At 46.9% G+C, this 26,113-nt stretch overlaps 1 protein-coding gene across 2 annotated transcripts in view; it reads right to left on the reverse strand.

The window, feature by feature from the left end:
• The window catches only part of mpp1 (membrane protein, palmitoylated 1), a 104,506-nt gene that overhangs the window by 17,292 nt on the left and 61,101 nt on the right, over nt 1-26,113 (reverse strand). For both annotated transcript variants that reach the window (XM_038775681.1, XM_038775680.1), the window contains exons 2-5: nt 16,061-16,219; nt 8,487-8,565; nt 7,190-7,275; nt 5,644-5,712 (exon numbers count right to left, since the gene is read on the reverse strand). In XM_038775681.1, coding sequence (XP_038631609.1) covers nt 5,644-5,712; nt 7,190-7,275; nt 8,487-8,565; nt 16,061-16,219 — 393 coding nt within the window. The remainder of the gene's footprint in view (nt 1-5,643; nt 5,713-7,189; nt 7,276-8,486; nt 8,566-16,060; nt 16,220-26,113) is intronic.

Consider the following 26,113-nt stretch of genomic DNA (forward strand, 5'->3'; position numbering starts at 1 on the left):
AAAAGGAAACTAGGCAAAGCATAGTTTCCAGCTATAACTGTATAATAACTTTTGTTAAGTCTCATTCACATTGGCCTTGATTTTCTCCTCAGCAGCGAAAGTAAAACCTTCACCCTTCACCTTATATATGTTTGCCCTTAGGCTTTTCATGGGCTTGTTAGCGGAAATGTCCACTATTCTATTATCTGTGTCAATGCGGCTCCTTCTACAGGAGATCACTGGGGGCAAGCAACAGCAAGGCCCTTCAAGCAATCACTGATCTACCCAGCATCTAAACCAGGAAGTGAAGAAATAGGAAATATAAATTACGTTTGAATCATGCACAGGAAGTAAAATAAAGAGTGAGAAATGCAGATTTGATTAAGAGAGAGGGAAAGGGGACCCAAAAAAAACCATTCAAAGATACTAGTGAAAATCTCCAGCAGCATTAACTTTCCACTGAGGGGATGAGAGTCCACATTTTGTAAAATATTTTTTCAGGGCCAGAGGTTGTTCAATAGTAATTATCACATATTATGCCTTTAAACACTCACTTACACCTGAATGCTGTTTCAGAGTGAAAATAAAAATCACCACAGAATCACCCCATTACAGGAATTTCAGTATCAAGTTTATTGTGGTGGAAGAGAGTTTCTCTGACAACAACCTCTGCATTTCTGCTTTTAGCTCCACAGTCACCAGACGTTGCTGTTGGATTAGGACCAGGCTTGTGCTTAGTTTTGGTGTCCTGTCTGGCTAATTAGCTTGCTGATGTTCACTATCTAAGTTTACATTAAAGAATGGCCACTTGGATGAGGTCTTCCTTGCTTTCTCTTTCCTTGTGGGTTCTGTCATGGGAATGTCACTTTAAGAAATGTTTGTCTGCTCAAGTGGCGGCAGTGATGTCAGAGTGTGGGTGGAGCTGAGCTCTGGCTGTGTTTTTTAGTTTCACTTTGAGAAATAGCTTGGGTGTGTCTGTGTTTTTTGAGTTCATTTTAGTTTTGGAGATGCTGCAGCCACAGCCGGACGTGTATGAATCTCTGCAAGTTTATGAATGTCCATTTGGTGATTTTAACGTGGTAACTGTTCTCAGTAGTGAAGTTGAACCTGATGTCTTTCTGTACAAAGGGTTCTGTTGTCTTATGGATGTCAAAAGGAAAGTTTAAGTATTACTTTGATTGTTGTATTCTTTGGGGGGTGTATTTGAATTTATGGTTGCTAAGATGTTCACTGTATATTTTAAAAAGGTTAACTAAGTTCATAGAAAGGGCAGCATGGTGGCACAGTGGGTTAGCCCTGCTGCCTCACGGCGCCGAGGACCCAGGTTCGATCCCGGCTCTGGGTCACTGTCCCTGTGGAGTTTGCACATTCTCCCCGTGTTTGCGTGGGTTTCGCCTCCACAACCCAAAAATGTGCAGGGTAGGTGGATTGACCACAGTAAATTGCCCCTTAATTGGAAAAAATAATTGGTTACTCTAAATTTATATTTAAAAAATATTTTTTAAAAACCTGAGTTCATAGAATAAACATTGGGCAGAATTCACTGATCGGCGGGCCGGCCTCTCTGCCCCCGGCCTCCTTTCCACCGCTCTGGCTCCTGTTGCCTTACCACCGCATGGTAGAAGGCCACTGTGCATCCGCTAGTTGCCGCAGGCTCAACTGCGGCGCCGTATCAGGCTGGGATTGGCAGCTGGAGGCCACTCCAGCACCATCCTAGCCCCCTGTAGGCCACAGAATGGTGTCCTGGAACAGGCGCCGACGCCGGGGTAAAACACTCCTGTTTTTACCCCGGCGAAAGCACTTAACCGCCTGTTGGGAGAATCCCGCCCATTGTTTTGCTTTAAAAGTTACTTTTAAATTTCTACTGCACCAAACCTGGAGAATGGCCCGTGTGCTCCCCATACCATAATCTAGTAAAAGTCGTGGGTCAGGTGAACTCCATGGGGTTCTCTAAACCCTGGCCCATAACAGTTCCTTGTGAGAGCTTGCTGGGTAATGTTGTTCCATGGCTTCCTCAAAGTTTGGACTATCCATTTCCACTTTCACCTTTTGATTTGGAGGAATATTGGGCCTTGTTTTGTCTCCTCCCATAGTCTAATAATATCGATGTTATTTGGTCAGTGTATCCTAAGGATCTTTCTGAGGCATCTAAGAAGAAGGATTGAATTTCCGTCAACATTGTTTTGGTGGTGCTCCATGATTCAGAGCCATAAAGGAGAACAGACTTCCGCTGGAGTTGAAGACCTTTAGCTTTGTGAACAGGACCCCTCTTGATTTCCAGATGTATAAGAGAGTGATGAATGTTATTCCAGCCTTCCCAATTCTGATCTTTACATCTTCGTCCTTCGGGCAGCGAAAACAAACCCTGGAAAATACAACAGTTCTTCTGACAGACCGTGGCTGGGATTCTCTGATGCGCGTCTGCCCCGCCACCACTGCCAACGAGAACGGAGAATTTGGCGCTCAGCCCAAACTCCACTCACTGCAGCAGGTCCGGAGAATCCCGCCAGCGTAAACGGATGGAGAATTCCAGCCTTGAGTTGGATTCCCTTGAAAATATTGACCTCTGGCCGAGGCACCTCATCCAAATGGTATTAGTCATGTCACCCCTGAGAGCAGACTAATATATGTCATACCTTTCCTCACCAAATATCGATGCACTGGTGCTACCCTAGGTTGCCACTAGATAATGGCGCAGAACCAGATCCTATAGTTGTTTCCCTTCACAAATGTAACAAAAGTAATTAAGTTGAGGCGATCTAATTCAACATAAACTAGTGATCAAATTCAAAACATCCTGGCCTTACCTATCTAATATAGGAGGACTGGAAACCTGGCAGCCTTAGATCCAGGTATAACTACTAGAATCTACCTAATGGTGCTCTCTGACATTGACCCAATTAATGTCTTTGGGATCAGGAGAAGGAAAACTAATTTCATACCTCTGGGGAACATGTTTTGGGAAGCCAGAAAATAATCTTTCTCTTTAAGGATCCATCAACTCAGTTACCTGACCCCACAACTATTGGTTGGCAGGTGAATATTGCACCAGGTCAGTGAACATAAGAACTAGGAGCAGGAGTAGGCCATCTGGCCCCTCGAGCCTGCTCCGCCATTCACTGAGATCATGGCTGATCTTTTGTGGACTCAGCTCCACTTTCCGGCCCGAACACCATAACCCTTTAATCCTTTATTCTTCAAAAAACTATCGATCTTTATCTTCAATGAAGGAGGCTCAACTGCTTCACTGGGTAGGGAATTCCATGGATTCACAACCCTTTGGGTGAAGAAGTTCCTCCTGAGCTCAGTCCTAAATCTACTTCCCCTTATTTTGAGGCTATGTCCCCTAGTTCTGCTTTCACCCGCCAGCGGAAACAACCTCCCTGCACAAAACCCTCAGCCTGTGAGTACCCAAGCCATGACCCCTCACGTGCCAATGTCCTTGTTTTGGGATCCATCCCATCAAGGTTCACTGAATATTGTCGGAGACTTCGGGTATCACAAGCCTGCCTGAATTTGGCGTTCTTCTGCAGGTTGCAGATCTGCTACATCAAAGGGATCATGGACTTTCTGCCCTGGCACCAAGCCGAGACATTATGGTCTATTAAAGATATGTGGAGGATTCTTGGGAATAGCTTGTATATATCCAGAAAAGGACAGTTTTATCTGCACATGTGCCTACCCATGAACACCTTAGGGTGGAATTTTCCCAAAAGTGGGTTTTTCATTGGCGTGAATTTCCTGCAGGATTTTCTCTGGTGCCCACCATGGCGGATCAGGAAACGTGCTGGTGGTTGACATGAAACCGATTGGCATCCCGATAATGGGATGCAGGTGAAGTCCCCTCCCATTCCTGATTCTCTGCAACACCAGGGAGAAATTACGCCTGTCCCCATCTGGAAGAACAGGGCTCGGAAAAGTTGGGACTTACCTAAAGAATGCACCGGGCTGCCTCCAGAGTCCAGGATGGAGGCTGACAGCAACTCCGGAACACCACAGCAGTGGATGTGGGGAGTATCTATCAGGTGAATCTTCCAGTTTCAGTGTTTTCAAGGTGATCCAATTTTCCAGCTTCAGAGTGTTGCTGGAGATCTATCTTCTTTATCAGGAAGTTCACCTTCTTTCTTCAACTGTGGGTTAATGATGTTGGGTGGCTTTTAAATATAACACCCAGATAAGATGGTGGGACATGTGTAATGAAGCCCGCCTCACCATGAAATACGGATGCACAATAAATTAGGTTAAGGCCAGAAGCTATGACGATGTTTCCCATCGGCCTCTGCAGCAGAAAACATTCCCTGTCCCAGTCTGTGCCCTCGCCATGGGACTTAATCCCTGGATGTGAGAATTCACACTTACCCTTCTTGGGCAGGATGCTCCAGCCTCCCAGCCACATGTCTCTCGGCCATGGGAGGCGGCGTGCAGTTCGCTGGTGCTGGGATACTCTGCTCCCGCCAAAGAATTCCACCCCTAGCGAATGGCTGGAGAATTCCTGCCCCCATATCTCTCTTAACATAGAAAGCCTCACTCTTCTGAGGCTAAAGTGCTTGGTATTTATTAAGTTCACTGGCCAACCTATGTCTCCCTGGTACAGACAAGTAACAGTCAATTAATAGTAAGGATCACCATTTTTGGGTTTGTTCTGTCTCACAGGTTTAAAAATCTTGAACGGGATTCTCCATCCAGCGGCACCGTGAAATACGATTGGGCGGAGAATTCTGCGTCAGCCGAAAATCGAGGTTGGCGCCAGGTGCCGAATGGAATGCCATTCTCCGGTCCCTCGCTAGTGGCATGATAGTGTTCTACACCGCATGCCGGCGTGGGCATGCAAGTTGTACAGTTAAGGCCGTAAGCATATCATTAACCGGCCCGGCCCGGCATTTTCTGGGCCTTCCATGATGCTCTGCCTCCTCCAGGAGGAATTACCAATGGTGAGGGTCACTTATAGTATTTAAAATTGGGAACAGGTGCCGTGGCTGCTGAGAGTGCTGGAGGGGGTACAGACTCTGTCCAACATCGCTATAGTGTGCTGACAGTTGTGCTGCAGTCTGGGAGCCAGGTCTGGGGGAATTTGCGGTGGGGGGGGGGGGGGGGGGGGGGGGGGGGGTGCAGCTAGGAGGTGGGCCATGAGTCGGGGTGGCCGGGTACAGATCGCCATTGCTGTAACCTGCAAGGCAACCATGACCCCAGCCGACCCATCAACGAGATGGGCATGCTCCAATTCTAACGCAACCAGTGCCATCATCTTGGCTGGGATTAGGGTTGGCATGCATGGGAATTGTGCGGCTTCTACATGGCGCCAGTGCTCGCCCATTAATGTGACCTGAATCACTCTGGGACTTGCACCACTTTCGTCCATGTAGAACACTCGCAATTCAGTCCCGGCATCAGCACGCAGTCTCTCAAATGGAGAATTCAGCTGCATGTCTTTAAAAATGTTGCTTTTGTTTCTCTTCTAACACTAGAGATGTCAGCCATTGTTGAAAACAAATCAGTGTTAAGTTTACCGATTTTTAAAAATGTGTAATATTACACAAGGGACTGTGTCAATGTTCCCCAGCTACTTACAACAACAATTCCTTATTATTATTATAATTAAAATATTTATCGGTCAATCCAAGAAAAGAGTTAGGGATTATAGGTAAGGATGGTGAACTCACTCACCTCAAAGGATGGAGGGTTGCAATGAGAGTTGGACTGAACCTGTAAGGTGATGGTTCCCATCAGTTCTTTCTGTAATACAAGCAGCAAGAAGTTCACCCAAGTGGACAGTTACTCTCAAACAGAACAAGCCAAACTGCTTTACTTAGAATAGACCGAAAAAAAGCAAGTGTAAATTAAAGTCGAAGTCCATTCATTGTAAACTGCCACTCTGTTACATCATACTTCAAAAACACGTTGATGTCCTGTCATCACCTAATTATATTGACATGTATTTTCCTGTACATCAGCATTGCTTAGTGTCACCACCCTCCATTAACAATCTTTCATACATCTGTCCTTTTATCTCCATTTTTAATATGTGTGAACAATCTATTGGGAGTTGTGATAACAGAATCTATTTTTTTTTTTTTTTTATAAATTTAGAGTACCCAATTATTTTTTCCAATTAAGGGGCAATTTAGAATGGCCAATCCACCTATCCTGCACATCTTTTGGGTTGTGGGGGTGAAACCCACGCAGACACGGGGAGAATGTGCAAACACCACACGGCCAGTGACCCAGGGCCAGGATTCGAACCCGGGTCCTCAGCGCCGTAGGCAGCAATGCTAACCACTGTGCCACCGTGCTGCCCTGAATCTATTTTATTTTACGTTCCATTCAATAATGCGTCTAAGGGGGCAGCACGGTGGCGCAGTGGTTAGCACTGCTGCCTCACGGCGCCGAGGTCCCAGGTTCGATCCTGGCTCTGGGTCACTGTCCGTGTGGAGTTTGCACATTCTCCCCGTGTTCGTGTGGGTTTCACCCCCACAACCCAAAGACGTGCAGGCTAGGTGGATTGGCCACGCTAAATTGCCCCTTAATTGGGAAAAAATGAATTAGTTACTCTAAATCTATGAAAAAAATAAAATAAAATAATGCATCTTAATCTTCAGTTTGAGAACACCATCCCCTATTGCAGGGAAATTACATTTCCATAGAGGTACTCAGCATCCTGTCGGGTTGGTCTCCCAGGAATACTGCTGAGTGAGTGCAGAAGGTTGGGTGAGAGGGAAATATAGTAATCGAATCTCAGGCCCTCTTCACTATCTAGTGATACCTGTTGGAAAATAAATGTATGCAATGGATCCACACCCACTCAGATTTTGCTTGAGGCTGACACGAATTCAATGAATCCATTTTTAAAAAAATTTAGAGTACCCAATTATTTTTACCAAATTAAGGGGCAATTTAGCGTGGCCAATCCACCTAACCTGCACATCTTCGGGTTGTGGGGGCGAAACCCACGCAGACACGGGGAGAACGTGCAAACTCAACACAGACAGTGACCCAGGGCCGGGATTCGAACCCGGGTCCTCAGCGCCGTAGGCAGCAATGCTAACCACTGTGCCACCGTGCTGCCCAAATTCAATGAATCCATGAGTATCAGGTTGAAAAGGCTGAGGAAACATTCAGCCTATTTGGTCTGATTACTACGTCAATTTATTGTTCTATAAATGGGCCGATGAGGTTTGACAGTTTGCTAAATTCTAGAGAGCTCAATACTCACCAGCGCCAACTGCAGCTGCTCCACCGTTTGATTTGCTGCACTCTTCCCATTTATTTCCAGAATTTCATCACCAACGTGGAGTGAGCCTGTTGGTCCAAGAGAATGACACACTTTCAGCTTCACTGGGCGATATAGAACATACAGTGCAGAAGGAGGCCATTCGGCCCATCGAGTCTGCACCGACCCACTTCAGCCCTCACTTCCACTCTATCCCCGTAACCCAATATAAACACACCAGGGCTGAGTGACCTCGTGTAGCCAGGGCTACACCTCTCCTACCATTACAGAAGGCACATGATAGGTTCCAGTTTTCAATCAAATAGGAGTAACCCCCCCCCCTCCCCCCAACCACCACATCACTTCAAATGATGCAGAGCTCGCCATAGCCTTTAACAAGACAGCGGGTTGCTCATTCCTGTCACCATGATAGATGTAATGTTGAAAGCAGTTTTCAGTGGGGCAGGAAGTCTGCAATTTTCTGTCGCACCAGAAGGTGCAGGGCTATACCCGGCAACAGGCATAGGGCTGAATACACCTGTCAGTGAGACAGCCTCCCAACCCTCTTTCATCATAACGGATGACGGTTAAATGCACCCTTTAGTGAGGCAATCACTGGCTGACAATAAAGCAAAGATCTGAGAGAGCAGTTTTTCTGGTACAAAAATCAAATACAGTGGATGCTGAAAATTTGAAACAAAAAGAGAAAACGTTGGATAACCTCATCAGGTCTGGCAGTATCTGTGGAGAGAGAAACAGAGTGAACGAGTGGAATTTTATTGCGGAGGTGTGGGTTGATGTTCTGGCCTTGGAACCAAAAGTGGATCTCGCTTCTCGCACAGGTGGGCAGTGGGCACTGACAAAGTTCCCAGAGGCAGCCACCTAATTGGTCGCTACATTCCCGCCATCTAATTAAGGACAGCTCTTTCTTGCTGCGGACCCTGTCAGAGGCAGGCAGCTCTGAAGGCTCAGGCAGCACCAAGCAGAGAGCAGGTTTTTGCTGAAGCAGACTGGCAACTTCAGGCCTGCAGAAGTTCAGTTTAAGGTGAAGGCCAGGTAAGGATGGGGTCAGAAACGGCAAAGGAATTGGCTGTCCCACTGTCATGGTCCACCCGTGAAGTTTGGCCATTTAAATAAGGTACCGGTGGATACACTACTGCTCATGACCCTGAACCACAACAGGAGGAGAGAAGGAAAGGAGGCGAAAAATTATGAAAAGTTAAAATCTCAATTAGGCTTCAGAAATAACATGGCGGAAATGTTAGGTGAGGAAAGGGCTGCATCTTTTTCAGTTTCATACCTTGCCTGTGAATCATCCCTCCATGCAGGATCCTTCCAACGACACAGCGTCCCTTGTCATTTAGTTTTAGAGTAATTCCCTGTGGATATAATAGGTGAAATTAAACATCTTTCCAAATGGCTGATGTGTGAATCTCCAAAGTGGCAGCAAAATTGAGAGATAGTAAGCAATATTCCTGCACCACATTAAGGACTATGTGCAAGAAGAGTGAAGGGACTGAAATTGAACCTAACAAGGCGTGCAAGTTAGTGTCAGGTGGGAAGGGGGGGGGGGCGGGGGGGGGGTAACATTTTCAAAGATCTGTTTCCCAATTGCAACCCACCTCCATCTCAACCATTTCCAGTATTACAGTGCTTTGAAGGTGAGTAAGCAGCCCATCCATTCCAAGGAGGTGGGGGTTGCAACTTATAATGTGATAATGAAGCTGCCAGGCTCATTGTTATTCGGGTTTACAAATTTAACTTTGGTGGGCTGGGTTTCCCTGAGTGTCAGGAAACCCAGCAGCTTAGCTGAGGTGCGGACTTTGCGAATTCAGGAGGTGTGTGTACTGTATTTGCACCCACCTGAGGTGTGTGCCTGAGAAGCATCTGCTATCGGACCACTTCCGCCAACGACTATTCCCAACATCCAGCAATTCCACCATCATAGAACATAGAACAGTACAGCACAGAACAGGCCCTTCGGCCCTCAATGTTGTGCCGAGCTATGATCACCCTACTCAAACCCACGTATCCACCCTATACCCGTAACCCAACAACCCCCCCCCCCCCTTAACCTTACTTTTATTAGGACACTACGGGCAATTTAGCATGGCCAATCCACCTAACCCGCACATCTTTGGACTGTGGGAGGAAACCGGAGCACCCGGAGGAAACCCACGCACACAGGGGGAGGACGTGCAGACCCCACACAGACAGTGACCCAGCCGGGAATCGAACCTGGGACCCAGGAGCTGTGAAGCATTTATGCTAACCACCATGCTACCCTGCTGCCCCTTGGCATCATTTCCACTATCCCAGCTCTGAGCACCTTTCCTGATCCTACTCCCCAGGCTTCTGACCCCCCCCCCCCCCCCCCCCCCCCCCCCCACCCCCCACCTCAGGTCCCTAACTGCACCCCAATGAACAGTAACCCACAAATTGAACCCAACTCACTATATTTCCACCTCAATCACTCATCTTCCCCAATCCACATCCCCTCTCTCCGCAAAGGAATTTCCTCCTAATTGCCCTTGAGCCAAGTGACCGACCATCTCGGAGGGCAGATAAAAGCCAACCACATTGTTGTGGACCTGGAGTCACATGAAGGTCAGACCAGTTAAGAATGGCAGATTTCCTTCCCCAAAGTCAAGCAGATAGGTTTTTACAGCGATCACTGATAATTTATTGGTCATTATTACTGACATTAGCTTTTAACTCTCAACTGCCCTCTGAAATGGCTGAGCAAGTTACTTGACTGAAGGGCAATTAGGGGTGGGCAACAAATGTTGGCCTTGCCCTTGACATTACTAATTCAATTTAAATTCTGTCAACTGTCACAATGGGATGTAAACCTGTGGTGGAATCACGATTGAGGTCTGAAGACCTTGGAGGTTTAACCAAAGAACTTTATTGAGAAGATGTTAACACTATCGACTAGGATGTTAGATTGCCCTTTTGCCTATGCAAATCGCCTGGACGTCACGCAACCGTTCTCTTAAAGTGCCCCTGTTCAGCTACAAAGTTGCTTGTGAGGGAACACATAAAACACTACCAACACAGAACATTTCCTTCCTCTTCAACTCAAAGGTCTCTGACACAATAAGCAGTATAACATTATCAATTAGCAACATGAACAATCAATCATCAACAACAGTCAATACGTCAGATGTTCCGCAGGACACCGTTCTCTTTGTGGTTGCCAGTGAACCTCAGGTGTCTGCATTTTAGTACTTGCTGCAATCACTGGTGTCTTTGGCTTGGTGTGAGCATTGTCGATGGTTATTTTAACTGGAATCAACGTAGTGATCTGAGGTTGACTTGGTGCTTGATTCGCAATTGAGGTGCTGTTTTCCTCTAGTTGGTTGGGTTCGTGTCGGGTTCAAGGTCCAGATCCAGGTTGTCTCTTGGTACAGCTGGATTTGGACTCTTGTCGGTTCTGCCTCTGGCAGATTGGTTCTTGTTACCAGAAGTTGATCGGCATGCCTTCTTCATATTATTGCCTCGGGTTTGTACCATGTAGGAGACCAGTCCTGTCTGTGCTACGATGGTGCCAGGAATCCCCTTTTCACTTGTGGTATAATTTCAGAGACCCTGGCGAGAAGCATGACCTTTCACCTTGTTCTTCCTGCCATTTGACCTGATCCTGCTGTTTTTTTTCGACATATTCCTTTGTCTTGGGTGGTTTTAGCAAATCGAGAGTTGTGTGTAGTCGACGTTTAACCATCAACAACGCCGGAGAAACGTGGATTGTTGAATGCGCAGCATTCCTGTACGTGAACAGAAATTAACTTAAACGCTCTGACAATGAACCTTGTTCCTGGTTACCTTTAGCGATTGTTTAATCATCTGTACAAAATGTCTGCAGCCCATTTGTGGCAGGGTGATAAGGAGCGGACTGGATGTGTTAAGTTCCATTCTTCTTCAAGTAATTATGAACTCTTGAGATATGAACTGCCAACCATTATCGCTTAGCAGTTGTCCAGGGTAACCCAATCTGCTGAAGATTTCACCCAGTCTTGGAATTGTTTTCTCCAATGACATTGACTTCATGATGACAACTTCAGGCCATTTTGAGTGAGCATTGATTGGAACGAGATCGCTCCAGCCTGGGATGGCAAAGGTATTGTCTGCAGTCATGGAGGAGACGGGAAGGCCCGGTGCAGATCCATGGCAGTTTACGCACCCTGCGGAGAAGGAGTTCTGGGTTTTTTCTTCAGTATACAAGGTGTATTCAAGGATTGATTATTTTGTTACGAGTTGGACTCTTCTCGCTGGGATGAAGATGGCTGAGTACTCAGCAGTGGTTATTTTAGATCATGCCCCACAATAGCTGAGTCTGGTGTTGGAGGTCTGTTGGGAGCGTTGTAGGGGATGGCGGTTAGGCGTAGGGCTGCTATCGAATTTGGGGTTCTGCATGTGGATTCTGAGGGCCATAAGGGAATATGTGAAACATAATCATAATGGGGAGGTCTCTCCCTCGATTTTGTGGGAGGCGTTGAAGCTGGTGATCAGGGTAGAGATCATAGTGTTTAAGGCATATGTTGATGGGGAGGCAAGGGAGGAGTGACAGAAATTGGTGGATGAGATTCTAGTTGTGGATCGTAGGTATGCAGGAAAGCAGGGCCGGAGCTTTTGGCGTGCAGGAACAAACTGCAAATGGAGTTTGACTTGCTGTCCACGGACAGGGCGGTGCGGCAATTGTGGCAGGCAAATGTGTCGGTGTATGGGTGTGGGGAGAAGGCCAGCAGTCTTTTGGCTCACCAACTAAGGCAGCAGGAGGCTTCCAGGGAGATTGTACACCGCAGGGATTTGGAGGGTCGACTCGGATAAGGTGAATGAGTGTTGAGGGTGTATAGGTCAGAGCTTCCGGAGGATGAATGTTGGATAGCAGAGTTCCTGTGGGTTTTGGGGATTCTCAAGTTGGGGGAGGAATTGTGGGAGGAGCTGGAGGCGCCACTGGGCTTGGAGGAGATTTAGATACCATTGAAGCAGATGCAGGCAGGGAAGCCACTGGGCCAGAAGGATTCCCGGTGGAACTTTATCACAAGTTTTCAAATCAATTGGGTCTGTTGTTGCTGTATGTTTAGGGACCTTTTGGCACAGGGCGCCCTCCCCGAGATGTTGGGGCAGGCGTCCATTTAGAACATACAGTGCAGAAGGAGGCCATTCAGCCCATCGAGTCTGCACCGACCCACTTGAGCCTTCCCACTTCCACCCTATCCCCATAACCCAATAACCCCTCTGAACCTTTTTGGACATTAAGGGCAATTTAGCTTGGCCAATCCACCTAACCTGCACGTCTTTGGACTGCGGGAGGAAACCCGGAGCACCCGGATAAAACCCATGCAGACACGGGGAGAACGTGCAGAGTCCGCGCAGACAGTGACCCAGCAGGTCTTCTCGCTGGGATGAAGATGGCTGAGTACTCAGCAGTGGTTATTTTAGATCATGCCCCACAATAGCTGAGTCTGGTGTTGGAGGTCTGTTGGGAGCGTTGTAGGGGGTGGCGGTTAGGCGTAGGGCTACTATCGAATTTGGGGTTCTGCATGTGGAAGCTGTGAGCTGTGAAGCCACTATTCACTTGTGCTACCGTGCTGCTTCTGAAAAATGATAAGGACCTCACTGAGTGTGGATCCTGTCACCCGATCTCCCTGGAAAACGTAGATCCCGATTTTTTGATTCTCCACCGTATCGGGAACTCCGCTACCGGCGGCGGGTTGCAGAGAATCCAGGCTGATGTCTTTGTACCAACAATCTGCTGCTGAGTGCCCAGTCTTGGCTCACCTATGACAAGTGTGAGTCTATGTTTGAGTTTCAGCCGCTATCTTGTGAATTCTTGTGCTTGAACTCAACTGTTGAACTTGGTTGTCTGATAATTCCAAAGCTTTCTATAAAGTCAGGTTACTTTCGGTTAACAACCTCATTTGAAAGCTTTCGCTCTTTATATTACAGACTAATCTAACTGATGGTATCATTCAACACAACCCCGAATTCGCAGTATTCAGCCAGTCTTTTCAAGGTAGCTACAAACTGTGTAATCGATCCACCTTCTTCTCTGTAGCGCTTATGGAACCTCAACATATCTGCGATGACTAAAGGTTTTGGTGATAGTAGCCCTGCAGAGGTTCTACTATTTCTTCACATGTGTTTGTGCCTGGCTTTTCCAGCTGTACCAGACTACTCAAGAGTGCCTCCCCCCCCCCCCCCCGCACGCATTGGACTATACAAGCTCCATCTCTCTGTATTCGCATCAAATGAACCCACGGTGTCAAAGGATCCCCCTATTGTTCTCTATGGAAGTATAATAATAATCTTTATTGTCACAAGTAGGCTCACATTAACACTGCAATGGAGTTCCTGTGAAAATCCCCTGGTCGCCACATTCCAGCGCCTGTTCGGGTACACTGAGGGAGAATTCAGAATGTCCAATTCACCGAACAGCACGTCTTTCAGGATTTATGCGAGAAAACCGGAGCACGCGGAGGAAACCCAAGCAGACACGGGGAGAACGTGCAGACTCCGCACAGATAGTGACCCTGGGACCCTGGTGCTGTGAAGCAACAGTGATAACCACTGTGCTAGGTACCTGCGATTGCACAATGTGCCATGAATTTTTAGCATTACCTTGCTTCCTTTCTCCCCAAAATAAGGCACAACCTGAGCTCAGCTTGTTTCCAGTTGTGTTTTGCAACACCCCCAGCTCTAAATCAGTTGCTGCAGGGTCACGGTTACCAAGTTAATTTAAGGCGGAGCAGGTGGTGGGCTTCTCTCCGTCATTATTTCCTTCGGATTTTTCGGTGACTTTTTATGATCCCTCCAGTGGCTGCAACCACTGGCTCCCCAACTGCCAGCTTTCATGTGGCAATGATTTCGATGAGTTATCATTTCTTTGGGTGCCTACAAACGCTGCTGGACTTTTCTTTTGGGTGCCTAGAAACGCTTTTCCCCCATCTCGTCGCCATTTATTATGTGGTGAATTCAAAATAGAATCTGCAGGAAGTTCACCCAAAATGTCGAGCTTTATTTAGAAGATGTTAATGCTACAGCTATAATGTTAGACTGCCTTTTTGCCCTGGCAAACAGCCGTCAATGGCATCACGCAATCGTTCTCTTAAAATGCCCCATTCAGCTACAAGGCTGCTTGTGAGGTAACATTAAAAACACTATGAATGCACAGCAGAATCAATGTTTCCAGACCATTAACCTCATCTTTTGTATTAGTAGTCCAGTGACATTATCAGTACTCTACCGCATCCCCAATGTGATAGGCAGCTGTGGTTTTCGCCAGCTGAATCAAGTCTCCGAAAACAATCACATGCATCCCAATTTGAATTTCATTACATTATGTGTTCGACTGTTTCTGCTAATGACTCCATTTGTTAAAATAGTCCATACTAAACCACACAATCAAAAACATTCCAGATTGTTCTTTGCTGCTCAAACTGATCTCAGCCAGAGTAGCAATAGGACCTCAGGGTCACTTTTTCACTAAGTAGAAGAGAGAATTGTGGGGTTAACAGTGTGGATCTCTGACTGTAGGTAAGTTTGTGATTGAAGATAGGATCAGGCACCGCGGTGATATTCTCCCACCAATGGTCAGTCGCCTGTCTCTTATTGTCAAGGCTTTCAAACAAAACAAGGTCACCTGGGAACGTCAGTGCGTTAATGACAACAATAGCTACATTTATATACGATCTTCAACAAAACTAAACATCCCAATGCACTTCACAATTGGTGGTCGGAACTAAATATAACAGGAAGAGATCAGGGGAGGAGGCTGAAAGCAACATCAGAGTGATTCATTTTACAAACAACATTCAGGGTGGGGGAGATGTTGTGAATGGAAGGCATTTAAAATTGAAATCCCAGAACGTGGAAAATAACTTCCAATTGGAGGTAACGCAGAGATGGAAATAAACTAATGCTGGAAAAGCAGATAGTGTGACGAGGGTGCAGAGCCGGGAGGGGGAGGGGGTGGGGGGGGGATTGCAAAGATAGGGAGGTGGGAGTCTGTGGAGGGATTTGAAACTAAGGGCAAAGATTTAGAAATTGACATGCTGAGTGACAAAGGAGGTTGGCAAGGAGAAGATAGTGAAATAGAATAGGGATGCCTTAATCTGAATGATTTGAAGTTTACAAAAATAACTTTCATTTATGGAGCACTTTTCACCATTACAGGACATCACAAAGCTCTTCACAAAGAACAAAGCACCTTTCAAATGTAGTCACTGTTGTACTTCAGGATGTAGCTTAAGAGTTTAGCCAGGAAACCATTGGAAAATTAAATCTGGAGGTGATGAAAGCATGGATGTCATTTTTAGCAGTAATGGGGATGAGGTAGTGAGGGAAAATGTTTCAGAGATGCATTTAAACAGTGGCAGTAATGGACCGAATGTGACCTGGCAATCTCAGCTCTTGGTTGGGCAAGGCTTGAGATGCATTGCCAAGTGCTGCTGGAAGGGGATGGGATCAGACGTTAAAACATGAATATCTGGCGGGGCTTTAGTCTTGATGAGCTCAGTACTGAGCTGCAAAAGGACTGGCACATCCATTATAGTGTCAGAAAGGAGACCTGATGGCCAGTGACAGTTGTGGAAAAAGATTGTTCCCCTTTAGGTGGGCAGCCTATTTTTAATAATAATAATCTTTATTGTCACAAGTAGGCTTACATTAACACTGCAATTAAGTTACTGTGAAAAGCCCCTAGTCACCACATTCCGGCGCATATTTGGGTACATGGAGGAAGAATTCAGAATGTCCAATTCACCTAACAGCACGTCTTTCGGACTTGTGGGAGGAAACCGGAGCACCCGGAGGAAACCCACAGGCAAAAAGGCAACACAAATTATTTTCTTGCCCAGAAAGCTGACATACCATCGGTTCACTTGTACTTTTCTGGAATGTAACCATTTGAATCTTCTTGACATTTTGTCCATCATGTTCTTTACTGTTACCATTCATGTAAGGAGATGAGTTGGCACTGCCATTGCTGTAGACTTCTTGGGCAGCGCTGTTGCATGTCAACATGTAACCCTAATAAGATAATATTAACATGTTAAACATACATGATGCTGAAAATAAATTCTCACATAGGAAAAGGTACATTTTTTCCAGCATAATTCTGAGTCGAAAGGCTTAAAGTAGGAACTCCATTTTCCATTTAAATAAAATAGAGGGATTTATTTTTCTAACTTCTTTCAATCGCTCTCTCCGTAATTTTCTATAATGTATTGGCTTCCCCCCACCCCTCTCCCCAATGTATTTAGGAAGGTTTTCTTTTGATCTAGAATATTAGAGCTGGAAGATATTCCGGTAAGGGTTTAAATTGTTACCGTATTACATTGGTCCTCCCATTTATCTACGGAAAACAAGGATGTTTACATATTTGAATGGAGCTATCAGCAGATTTGTGCAATGAAGTGAGAAGTTTACTAACCAGTCAAAGGCAGCCGTACCTTATCAGATTGTACTGTATGCAAGACCTCATTTTGTACTGTGTAATGTCTCTGAACATTGCACTGTGTGGCATCTCTGTCTATTATCTTTATTCATCAGGTCTGTCACCTCAGAATATGGTTAATTTCCGAAGCCTTTTCATTCTTAAATACCATCATATAATCTCAAAAGTGACAGAAAAGCTCCTGCAGATTGTGAATGCATTGCAATGTTCCAACTTTGAGCTTCCTTAATTCTTCCTTAATGCTCACCACTCCTTAAAGGAAATACTCTGCTCCCAATCATACACAGCTCATCATAAGATATTCTCCATTTAGCTCTACACCTGGAGCAATTTTCAGGTATTATCAGCAAAGAGTCAACCCTGGCTTAATTTGTGAGACGGGTCCCAACCTGCAGTGGGCATTTGCAGTGATTCTGAGGAGTTGATCCTAGTTCTAGACATCCCTCTGGGAAAACGGCTGAGTAGAGCTAAAGGAACCCTTCGCCTTTTTCCGGTAGTCACTCCTGTGAGGAAGGCTGGGTTTCAGCTAGAGGACTAACCAAAGTCTAACACAATTTTGAGGGCTGTTTGACAGGACGACAATTACAGAAAAGATCCAATTCAAGTTACATCCAAGCCTTTGGGCAGTAGTGGATGAACACATTCACAAGACATTTATCTAATCTCTATTTTAACGCAGGCATGAACTTGTTTATTTTAATAGTTAATTGCCTCAGTTAAACTTGCAGCGGCGTGAATGTAAATAACATGTTAAGCACCTGTCTGCTAATATCACAGCAATATTTTAAGGTACGTAGGAAAACAATTCTCGGATTGTATTAGTGTATAAAATATTGAATGCTCACTCTAATCTGCCAGCTACACTCAGTTTGGAGCTGCCAAAATAATATTTCAGAGCCAAAGGGGCTTCAGCTCAGGCATATTGCACATCAGACGTCACTCCAGCTTCAGGAAGCAGTCTCACTCTGTTTAGATTAGGCTAGTACAAAATGGACTTTTGGAAAGGTTACTCTAGGTGAAAATCCACCATGTTTTCCATTATAGTTTCTTTTGTCAAGGGTTCCTCGAATTAATTTATCAAAGGCACGTAGAGGTGGAAGGACACATTTAGAATTCATTTTATTATGCAGTCCCTAATTGTGACTGAAAGTGCAGTCACCAAAATCAGAGGCTCATGCAGTTGCAAGCAGATTATCACTGACAGGTTAATACAATAGGGTGGCTTGTTACTCTGGCCATCACTAACTGAAGCCCCAGACTAAACTCTAAGCTTTAAACTAAATATTCTGCTGAAGCTACCCTGGCTGCCAGATGTTTAAAAAGTAGATTTCATTTTCTTCATTATTCATTTACGGGATGTGGGCCTAGCTGGCTAGGCCAGCAGTTATTGCCCATTCCGAATGGTCCTGGAGAAGGTGGCAGGAAGCTGCCCGCTGCAGTCGGTTTCTGCTCATCCCTTTTTTGACTCTTACCAGAATTATTTTTTGGATGGTAACCACTTCTTCAGCATCACATTTCGTGCAACATCCTGGCAGGTTTCACCATTTTGGGAGACATGACAGTTGGGCCTGAACTAACCTCAGCTGCAATAGCATACAAGCACCTGCTAGCAGGCATTATTGGATAACCTATTATTCCTGCCCCCCCCCCCCCCCCCTCCCTCAACCACCCAGAGGCACGAAGGTCAATTGTGGCAGTCCATCTGCTGCCCAACTGAGACGAAACCACTTTGATTTGAATTTGGGGCCTTCCTGGTGTTGGCTACAGTTCCACTCTTGGTGCTGCATACACCCAATAAATCAGTGGGTATTTTAAGAGGAGTTGGGAAAGTTGCCTGCCTCAGTCATTGGTGGAAATGGTTAGGCAAAACATTCCTGTTAAAATTAAGTATGTTTCTGTGACTAAGGGCGGGATTCTCCGTTGCCCGACGCCCATGTCGTAATCGGCAATCGGGCAGAGAATCGACTCCGATGCCCAAATTGATGCCGGTCAGCCATGCTCTGCCCCCTCGGAAATGGGATCACCGCATTGCGCGCCGTTGCAATGGTACTGGCGCGTCATCGACCGGCCTTCCCACGATGCTCCGCCCCCGATGGGCCGAGTTCCTGATGGCATGGGACATGTGTGGTCTTGTGTGGCTGCTGCAGACTGTGTCTAGTGCGCCACACTTGGCCGGGATCCATGCCGCTGGCTGGGGGGCTTCCACAAGGGGTGGGGGGACTGGTCGGGGGTAGCCAGGGGGTGGGCTGTGGAGTCACAGACGGCGGGGTCGAGGCCACACACGGCCGGTGCCTTGTTTGCTGGCGCGACCGCTGCAGGTCATCAGCCGTTCGCATGCGCCGCCAGGGACCCGGCGCCGGTGCTAGCCCCTCACCGGTACCGGAATCCGTGAGGGATTCACGCCAATTTTTCCCACGTAAACCTCCCGCGGATTCTCCATTTGAGTCGGCTCTTAGCCTCAGAAATGGGGAATCCAGGCCTAAGTGTTTGCACTGATGCAGAATTTGTGTACTTTCACGACAGAAAAACTGGCACCAAACCTGGACTGATTCAGCGACGGTGAGGCTAGCACTGGCGCCATATGGAACACAATCGATTCCAGTGAAAAATGGTGCGGGATTCGCCGGGTCCGTGATTGACACTCAGGAGGCTGACAAGCTGCAGCCGCATATACACATTACAATTCCCACGCACACCGTCCCAGACAACCAGATGGCACTGGTTGTGCTGGAGCGTGCCCATACAGCTAATTGGTCAGCTGGGGCCAGAGGGCTCCTAGGGAGGTGGCCTGGATGGACACCTATATGACCTGTGTTCACAGTGGGCTGTTAGTGGCATGTGCAGCTGCATGACTGCCTTGCCAGCTACGGCAATGGTGTTCCATGACCGTCCTCCCTCACCCCACAGCTCACCTCCTGGTCACCCATGGATACTTCCCCCCCCCCCCCCCCCAGTTCGGGCAGAAGCCTCCCAACCGGCGGCACAACTGCCAGCAAACTATGGAAATGCTGGACACTTTTCATACCCCCCTCTCCCTCTGCAGTCCAAGCCTGGACAGTAAGTGCCAGCAGGTAATGTGTCCATCTACAGCCTCATAGTTGATGCCAGTCTTACTCCTGCCTGACATACATACGTGCATGCACACCTTTCAGCATCAGTCACCGGATAATCACCAAGAACAGGAACTATGGGGGTCATTTCAACCCCTAACGCCACCCCCCCAAACCAATAGGCAATTGATGGGATCAGATCAGTCACCCAGGTTGCACCCAATAGACTTTACTCTTGTTTGAAATAAAACTGTGTGGTCCGATCTGCTCTTGTCAGTTTCATGTCAGGCGAGTTAGGTTAAAATTGACCCCATGTGGTTGATTACTTCCTCACTTTGGGGCATCAAAGCGAATTATTGCAGCTGCTGCCACTGCTGAGTTCAACTAACGGTAGTCTTGTGGATAGCACAATTGCTTCACAGCTCCAGGGTCCCAGATTCGATTCCCCGCTGGGTCACTGTCTGTGTGGAGTCTGCACATCCTCCCCGTGTGTGCGTGGGTTTCCTCCGGGTGCTCCGGTTTCCTCCCACAGTCCAAAGATGTGCAGGTTAGGTGAATTGGCCATGATAAATTGCCCTTAGTGTCCAAAATTGCCCTTAGCGTTGGGTGGGGTTACTGGGTTATGGGGATAAGGTGGAGGTGTTGACCTTGGGTAGGGTACTCTTTCCAGGAGCCGGTGCAGACTCGGTGGGCTGAATGGCCTCCTTCCTCACTGTAAATTCTATGATATGATATCTATGTTCAATACCAAAGGCTTTTCCTGATGTTTCCAAAGGGCTTCTTTTTTAAACAGGAGAGATCTTTCACTTGAATCCAATCCCTTTCTTTGTAAATACACAAACTGTGACCTGATGGACGTGGTACAGATGGATTGGTGCAGTTCCCAGGAGCTTGTGAACTGTAAACTAAAGCTGTGAGGAATGGCATATAAACAATTTAAATTGTCCTCAGGTAAACCACAGGCGGTTTGTAAAAAGGCTTCAGTGAAACATAAAAACCTCTTTATTGTGCACTCCATTACTGTGAAAATGGCTGATGTTTGAGGTCATTGTTATGTTGATCTTCTCAAATAACTGAAAAGCAACCAAAAATATGTAATTTATTAAAGAAACATCACTTTGCTGCATTAGCACACATGTTCCTTGAATCCCATATCAGCATGTTGTACATCTCTGAAAATATGTGTAAGCTTCAGTATCCAGGCACCAAGCCACTGACCAATGCCCTGGGGCACCATGACGGCAAATAACTTCAGCATCAGTTTGAATCTAATCCTAATGGAATCTGCCAGCACGAAAGTGTAATAAAACCAACAATACGCTGCAGTACTTGCACAGAAAAAGAGAGGGTTAAAATTTCTTAGATCAGTTACAATGCATCTCATAGGTTCTAGTGTAGTATAGTTTTGACTCACAGACCCAACATTCATAACTTTAGTGTTTTGGGTTCACATATTGTATGAATATTGTTTCATGGCTTGTGTGGTGCCTCCTCTATATGCTAGTTTCTTCACAGACGACAACACTTAATGATGTGTTTCACTTCTAAATCCATTAAGGATCCGATTTGATAATCCATCTGCTGTCCAAAATACCTCCCACTGTAACACCTTTCAATAAACTCAGAGCACTCTCTATAGCACTCTCTGACATTCTGATAGATAGGGTGCGATTGAACGGCAATGCTGCACCCGAAAAGCAGTGCACTGCAACGCAATGTGGCTGTACGTAAGAAGCCGGGAGACCCCGCTCCCAGAATCTATCTAACTCACAATGCCTCGAGAGATCTAACGTGATCTCACGAGATGCTGTAATGTGAATACCGCCCATTGTGGGCAGGGTCACATTTTGGCAAATCTGCATATTAGTGCGAGACAGCTAGTCTCACTTTAATGTGCAGTTTCTCAAAGCTCCTGAGGGGTTGGGATCTATCTCCTTTGCCTTGGTGACCTCAAGTGAGAGCTGTTCAGTATTGGTCTTCACAAAACAGGGACCAGATGGAATGGCACTTGTGGGGATCGGAGCCCCCCCAGGTGCATGCCCTTTGGGCAGGATGGTACCCTGATGTGCCAGACCTGCACAGCCAAGGTGCCCAGGTTGCACTGGCAGGGGCACTGCCAGGGTACCAGGTTGGCATGGCTAAGATCCCAAGCTGGCATTTTTCATGTAGTGGCCATTGGGCTGGGATGCCCTGTGTGGGTGTTGGGGGTGTGTGGGTGGCCTAGGGACATCCTCATACTGAGTTGGGGCTTGGGGGGTGGGCGGGGGGATCATGCCGGAGGTTCCATTTTTAAATGGCGTCCTGATCTCTTGATACAATGAGGAGTTCTGGCGAGTGGAGCTTGTTCGTGCAGAAACCAGGGCTATGTGTAGCCTTGGCCGTTCATCCCCCCTGGGGCCTTCTCAATCACCCTAGTGCAGTTCAATAGGGTTGTGTTTCCCGGCTGCGAGTGCTGGGAAATATGTGGCTAAACACACTCGCTATGGGCCATTGTTCCCATTTAGTTAAATTGCACCCATAACTTGAAAATGAAATGAAATTTGCTTATTGTCACAAGTAGGCGTCAAATGAAGTTACTGTGAAAAGCCCCTAGTCGCCACATTCCGACGCCTGTTCAGGGAGGCTGGAACAGGAATTGAACCATGCTGCTGGCCTGCCTTGGTCTGCTTTAAAAGCCAGCTCATTAGCCCTGTGCTAAATCAGCCTCTAACTGTTCTCCCGAAATGATCACCATAAAATCCCTACAGTGCAGAAGGAGGCCATTTGACCCATTGAGTCTGCACCGGCACTTGGAAAGAGCACACTACTTAAGGCCACACCTTCACCCAACCCAGTATCCACACCTAATCTTTTGGACACTGAGAAACAATTTACCATGGCCAATCCACCTAACCTGCACATCTTTGGAATGTGGGAGGAAACCGGAGCAGACACAGGGAGAAAGTGCAAACTCCATACAGACAGTCGCCCAAAGCTGGAATTAGACCAAGTCCCTGGAGCTGTGAGGCAGCAGTGCTAATCACTGTGCCACCATGCTGCCCTGGGAAGCAGAAGTTAAACACTATGGGAGAAACAGTTTTACTAGGCCAGACTAAACGATTGAAAGTCTTTGGATACAGAAATCTCTGGAATTCTAATTCTGCAGGACTGTTGTGAAATGAAGGAGAGGGGAATAAATTGAGATGTGACTTGTCAGTGATAATTGTATCCGGAAAACTAAATGGGAGCGTGGTCTTGGCCTTTCATTATTTCCATTGGGCTGTCTGAGAAATCTATCTCTTTCAAAAACGTACTGGTCTCCGCAGGAGTCATAACACACCTCCCGTAGTCTTTTGTTTAATATTGACTAATATGCCTTGCATCTACAATTCATTTTTCCTCATGACTCCTGCCCACTGCAATGATGAACTCCAAATAGCCTGCTTCTCACTGTAACATTATCCATATCCCTGCCTTCACTGCTCAATTCTCCAAATTCTGCCTCTTACTGTAACATTCAACAACATCAGCTTCTGTTATGTAGTATCTTTTATGCAATAAAATATTTCAAGGTACTTCACAGAGGCATTATAAACAAAACGTGACCCTCAACCACATATTAAGGCAGATGACCAAAAGCGTAGTCAAAGAGGTAGGTTGAGGTAGAGAAGCAGAGCAATCAGAGAGGAAAATATTCAATGTTCTCCAGTGAGTCCTGTGCAAATGGATGTAGCCAATGGGTGTAGAATGTGGACAATGAGTGTCACGGCCAAAGAGTATGTGTCTCTTTTTGTGACCTGTGATTAATATGCTTGTATGTACGGGGTGTGTGTTTCCTTACCCTCAGAGTGATTGTCCAAATTAATTTTTTCCAGCAGCAAGCTTTTTAGAACATAGAACATAGAACAGTACAGCACAGAACAGGCCCTTCGGCCCTCGATGTTGTGCCGAGCAATGATCACCCTACTCAAACCCACGTATCCACCCTATACCCGTAACCCAACAACCCCCCCTTAACCTTACTTTTTAGGACACTACGGACAATTTAGCATGGCCAGTCCACCTAACCCGCACATCTTTGGACTGTGGGAGGAAACCGGAGCACCCGGAGGAAACCCACGCACACACGGGGAGGACGTGCAGACTCCACACAGACAGTGACCCAGCCGGGAATCGAACCTGGGACCCTGGAGCTGTGAAGCATTTATGCTAACCACCATGCTACCGTGCTGCCCCTATTTTTGTGAGTTTTAAAATAAAATAGGTTATTTATTATCAGACACTTACCCCTGGATGTTTATGACATTTCACTCATTCATCTCATACACATTATCAGCCACGCAAAAATTAGATATAGGTGAAGGCAGGAGGTTGGTTAGATAATTATCTGTTTCATGGCAAGCCTGTAGTTTCTTAGATGAGTTAATGCTTTAGTTGAAGTGGAGGTCTTGTAAAGCAGAGATTTTCAATAAACTGTGTGGTTTCCAGGAGGTCGGTTCTCAGATGAACTCAGTGTTGGAACAGATTGGGGTGGAGGGGGTCCTTCTCCCACTTTCAAGGTATTACTGTTGTTACCTTAACTGGTTGGATGACCTGCAGTGAGGTTGATGGTTTTCAGTAGAATTTTATCTGCAAGCAGCGTCTTGCTGAATTTTTAATCTAGACAACAAAATTACTTCTCATCATGTGACTTGCCCAAGTTCAAAGTCATTTTCCAAAAATGGGTGGTGTGCTGATTACAATCCTGTGTTGTCCTTTGACATCTTGAAAGTTTGAACAGCCAGTGTCTGGCATGTTTGAATGACCCATTCAATTTGTAATTAAACTTTCAATTTAGTTTCATAAGTGGTATTGACACATCAGTCTGGAAGGTAACCTTTGTTCCCTCTGCAGAAATCAGGGTGGTTTCAATCCACAAAATAAATTGGGTAATGCTGAGATAGCTATCGTTTGTAGCCTTTTCTTCTGTTTTAAAAAATATATTGACAGAAAGTTCATAGTATATGAGTGATGACAGGATTGGATTCAACTGTGATGCTCCCCATGGTTAAACTATCTGCAGTGTTCACTGTTTGGGGTTTCACATCAAGAAAACCACTTGGAATAGTAGAGTGGGGCTAGCATTATCTGTAGCGCTGTACCATACCATTTTGTTTCAATAAGAAATGCTGACAACTATATGGGGTAATTTTCTAAATATATATTGTCGGTAGGCAATCTCATCCACTAACAGTGCAGATTCGGAAATTATGTGCATGAGTTTCCATCATCATTGGGTGACATCCTCCACAACATAAGCAAAATGGATAAAATTCCCCATTGTGTGCCATTTTTTGGACACCTTGGGCTTGATTCTCTGCACCCTGACTCCGAAATAGCATTCAGTGACGGGGCGGAGAATCCGTTTTAGCGCACAAAATCGGGACTGGAGCGATTCTCCATACCCGGGGTTCTCCATACCCCACCAGCCAAATTCCTGGCGGCGTGGACCTCTCATGGTCCCATCATCCGGGATCCTCGCGTGGCGGCTGCGGACTCAGTCCGGGGCCGCCACAGTCGGGGGAGGCCCGATCGGAGGGCAGGGGGGAAGCTTCATTCGGGACTGGGGGCTATGTGTGCGGGCTGTCCGGGATGGGCGAGCGGCCAATGTGGGGCACTATTGTGGGACAGCTACCTGCTAGCCCCCAGCAAAACGGGGAATCTGTGAGGCGTCAAGGTGCAGAGAATCAATTAGATGCCAGTTTTCCTGGCGTAAAAGACCACGGCCGGGATTCTCCGAGCCTCTGCGCCAAAATGGGGCTCGGCACGGGGGCGGAGAATGGGTACTCAGACTGCGATCGGATCCAACGCCTCGACTCAATTCTCTGACGACCGGAGAATTGGCGCCAGTTGCGCGCTCATGGTCCACGCAGCGCCAGTTGGGGGCCGTTGATAGAGGCCCCGGTGGCGATTCTCCGCGGTCGACCAACCGAGTTCTCACCGGCTTGGTTCACGTATGGTTGCACCCGGCGGGAGCTCGGCGTCGTGGCTGCGGTTGCCGTCCCGGTGGGTGGCGGGGGGATCAGTCTCCGGGGGCCACCGATAGGCAAGCATGGGGTGGGACTAACCTACTTACTCGCCGGCCCGCTGTGTGGCTCCGCCATGTTGCGCGGCGCATGCGCGGACCGGCGGCGGCAGTGCAGGGCCGTGTACGGACGCTGGAGCAGCGCGGAGGACTCCGGCGCCGTGCTGGCCCCCTGTGGGCTACAGAGTTCTGGGCCGCCCGTTGACACCGGCATGGAACACTCCGGTGTTTACGTTGGCATCAACACTTAGCCGTGTTTTTGAAGAATCCCGGCCCAGATTTCACGACGGCGTCAGCACTTAGTCTCAAAAACGGAGAATCCAGCCGCTTAATTGTGGAAGAACAATGACATATTGGAGAAGGTTCAGGATAAA

Source organism: Scyliorhinus canicula, chromosome 17, assembly GCF_902713615.1.
Source record: "Scyliorhinus canicula chromosome 17, sScyCan1.1, whole genome shotgun sequence".
Lineage (NCBI taxonomy): Eukaryota > Metazoa > Chordata > Chondrichthyes > Carcharhiniformes > Scyliorhinidae > Scyliorhinus > Scyliorhinus canicula.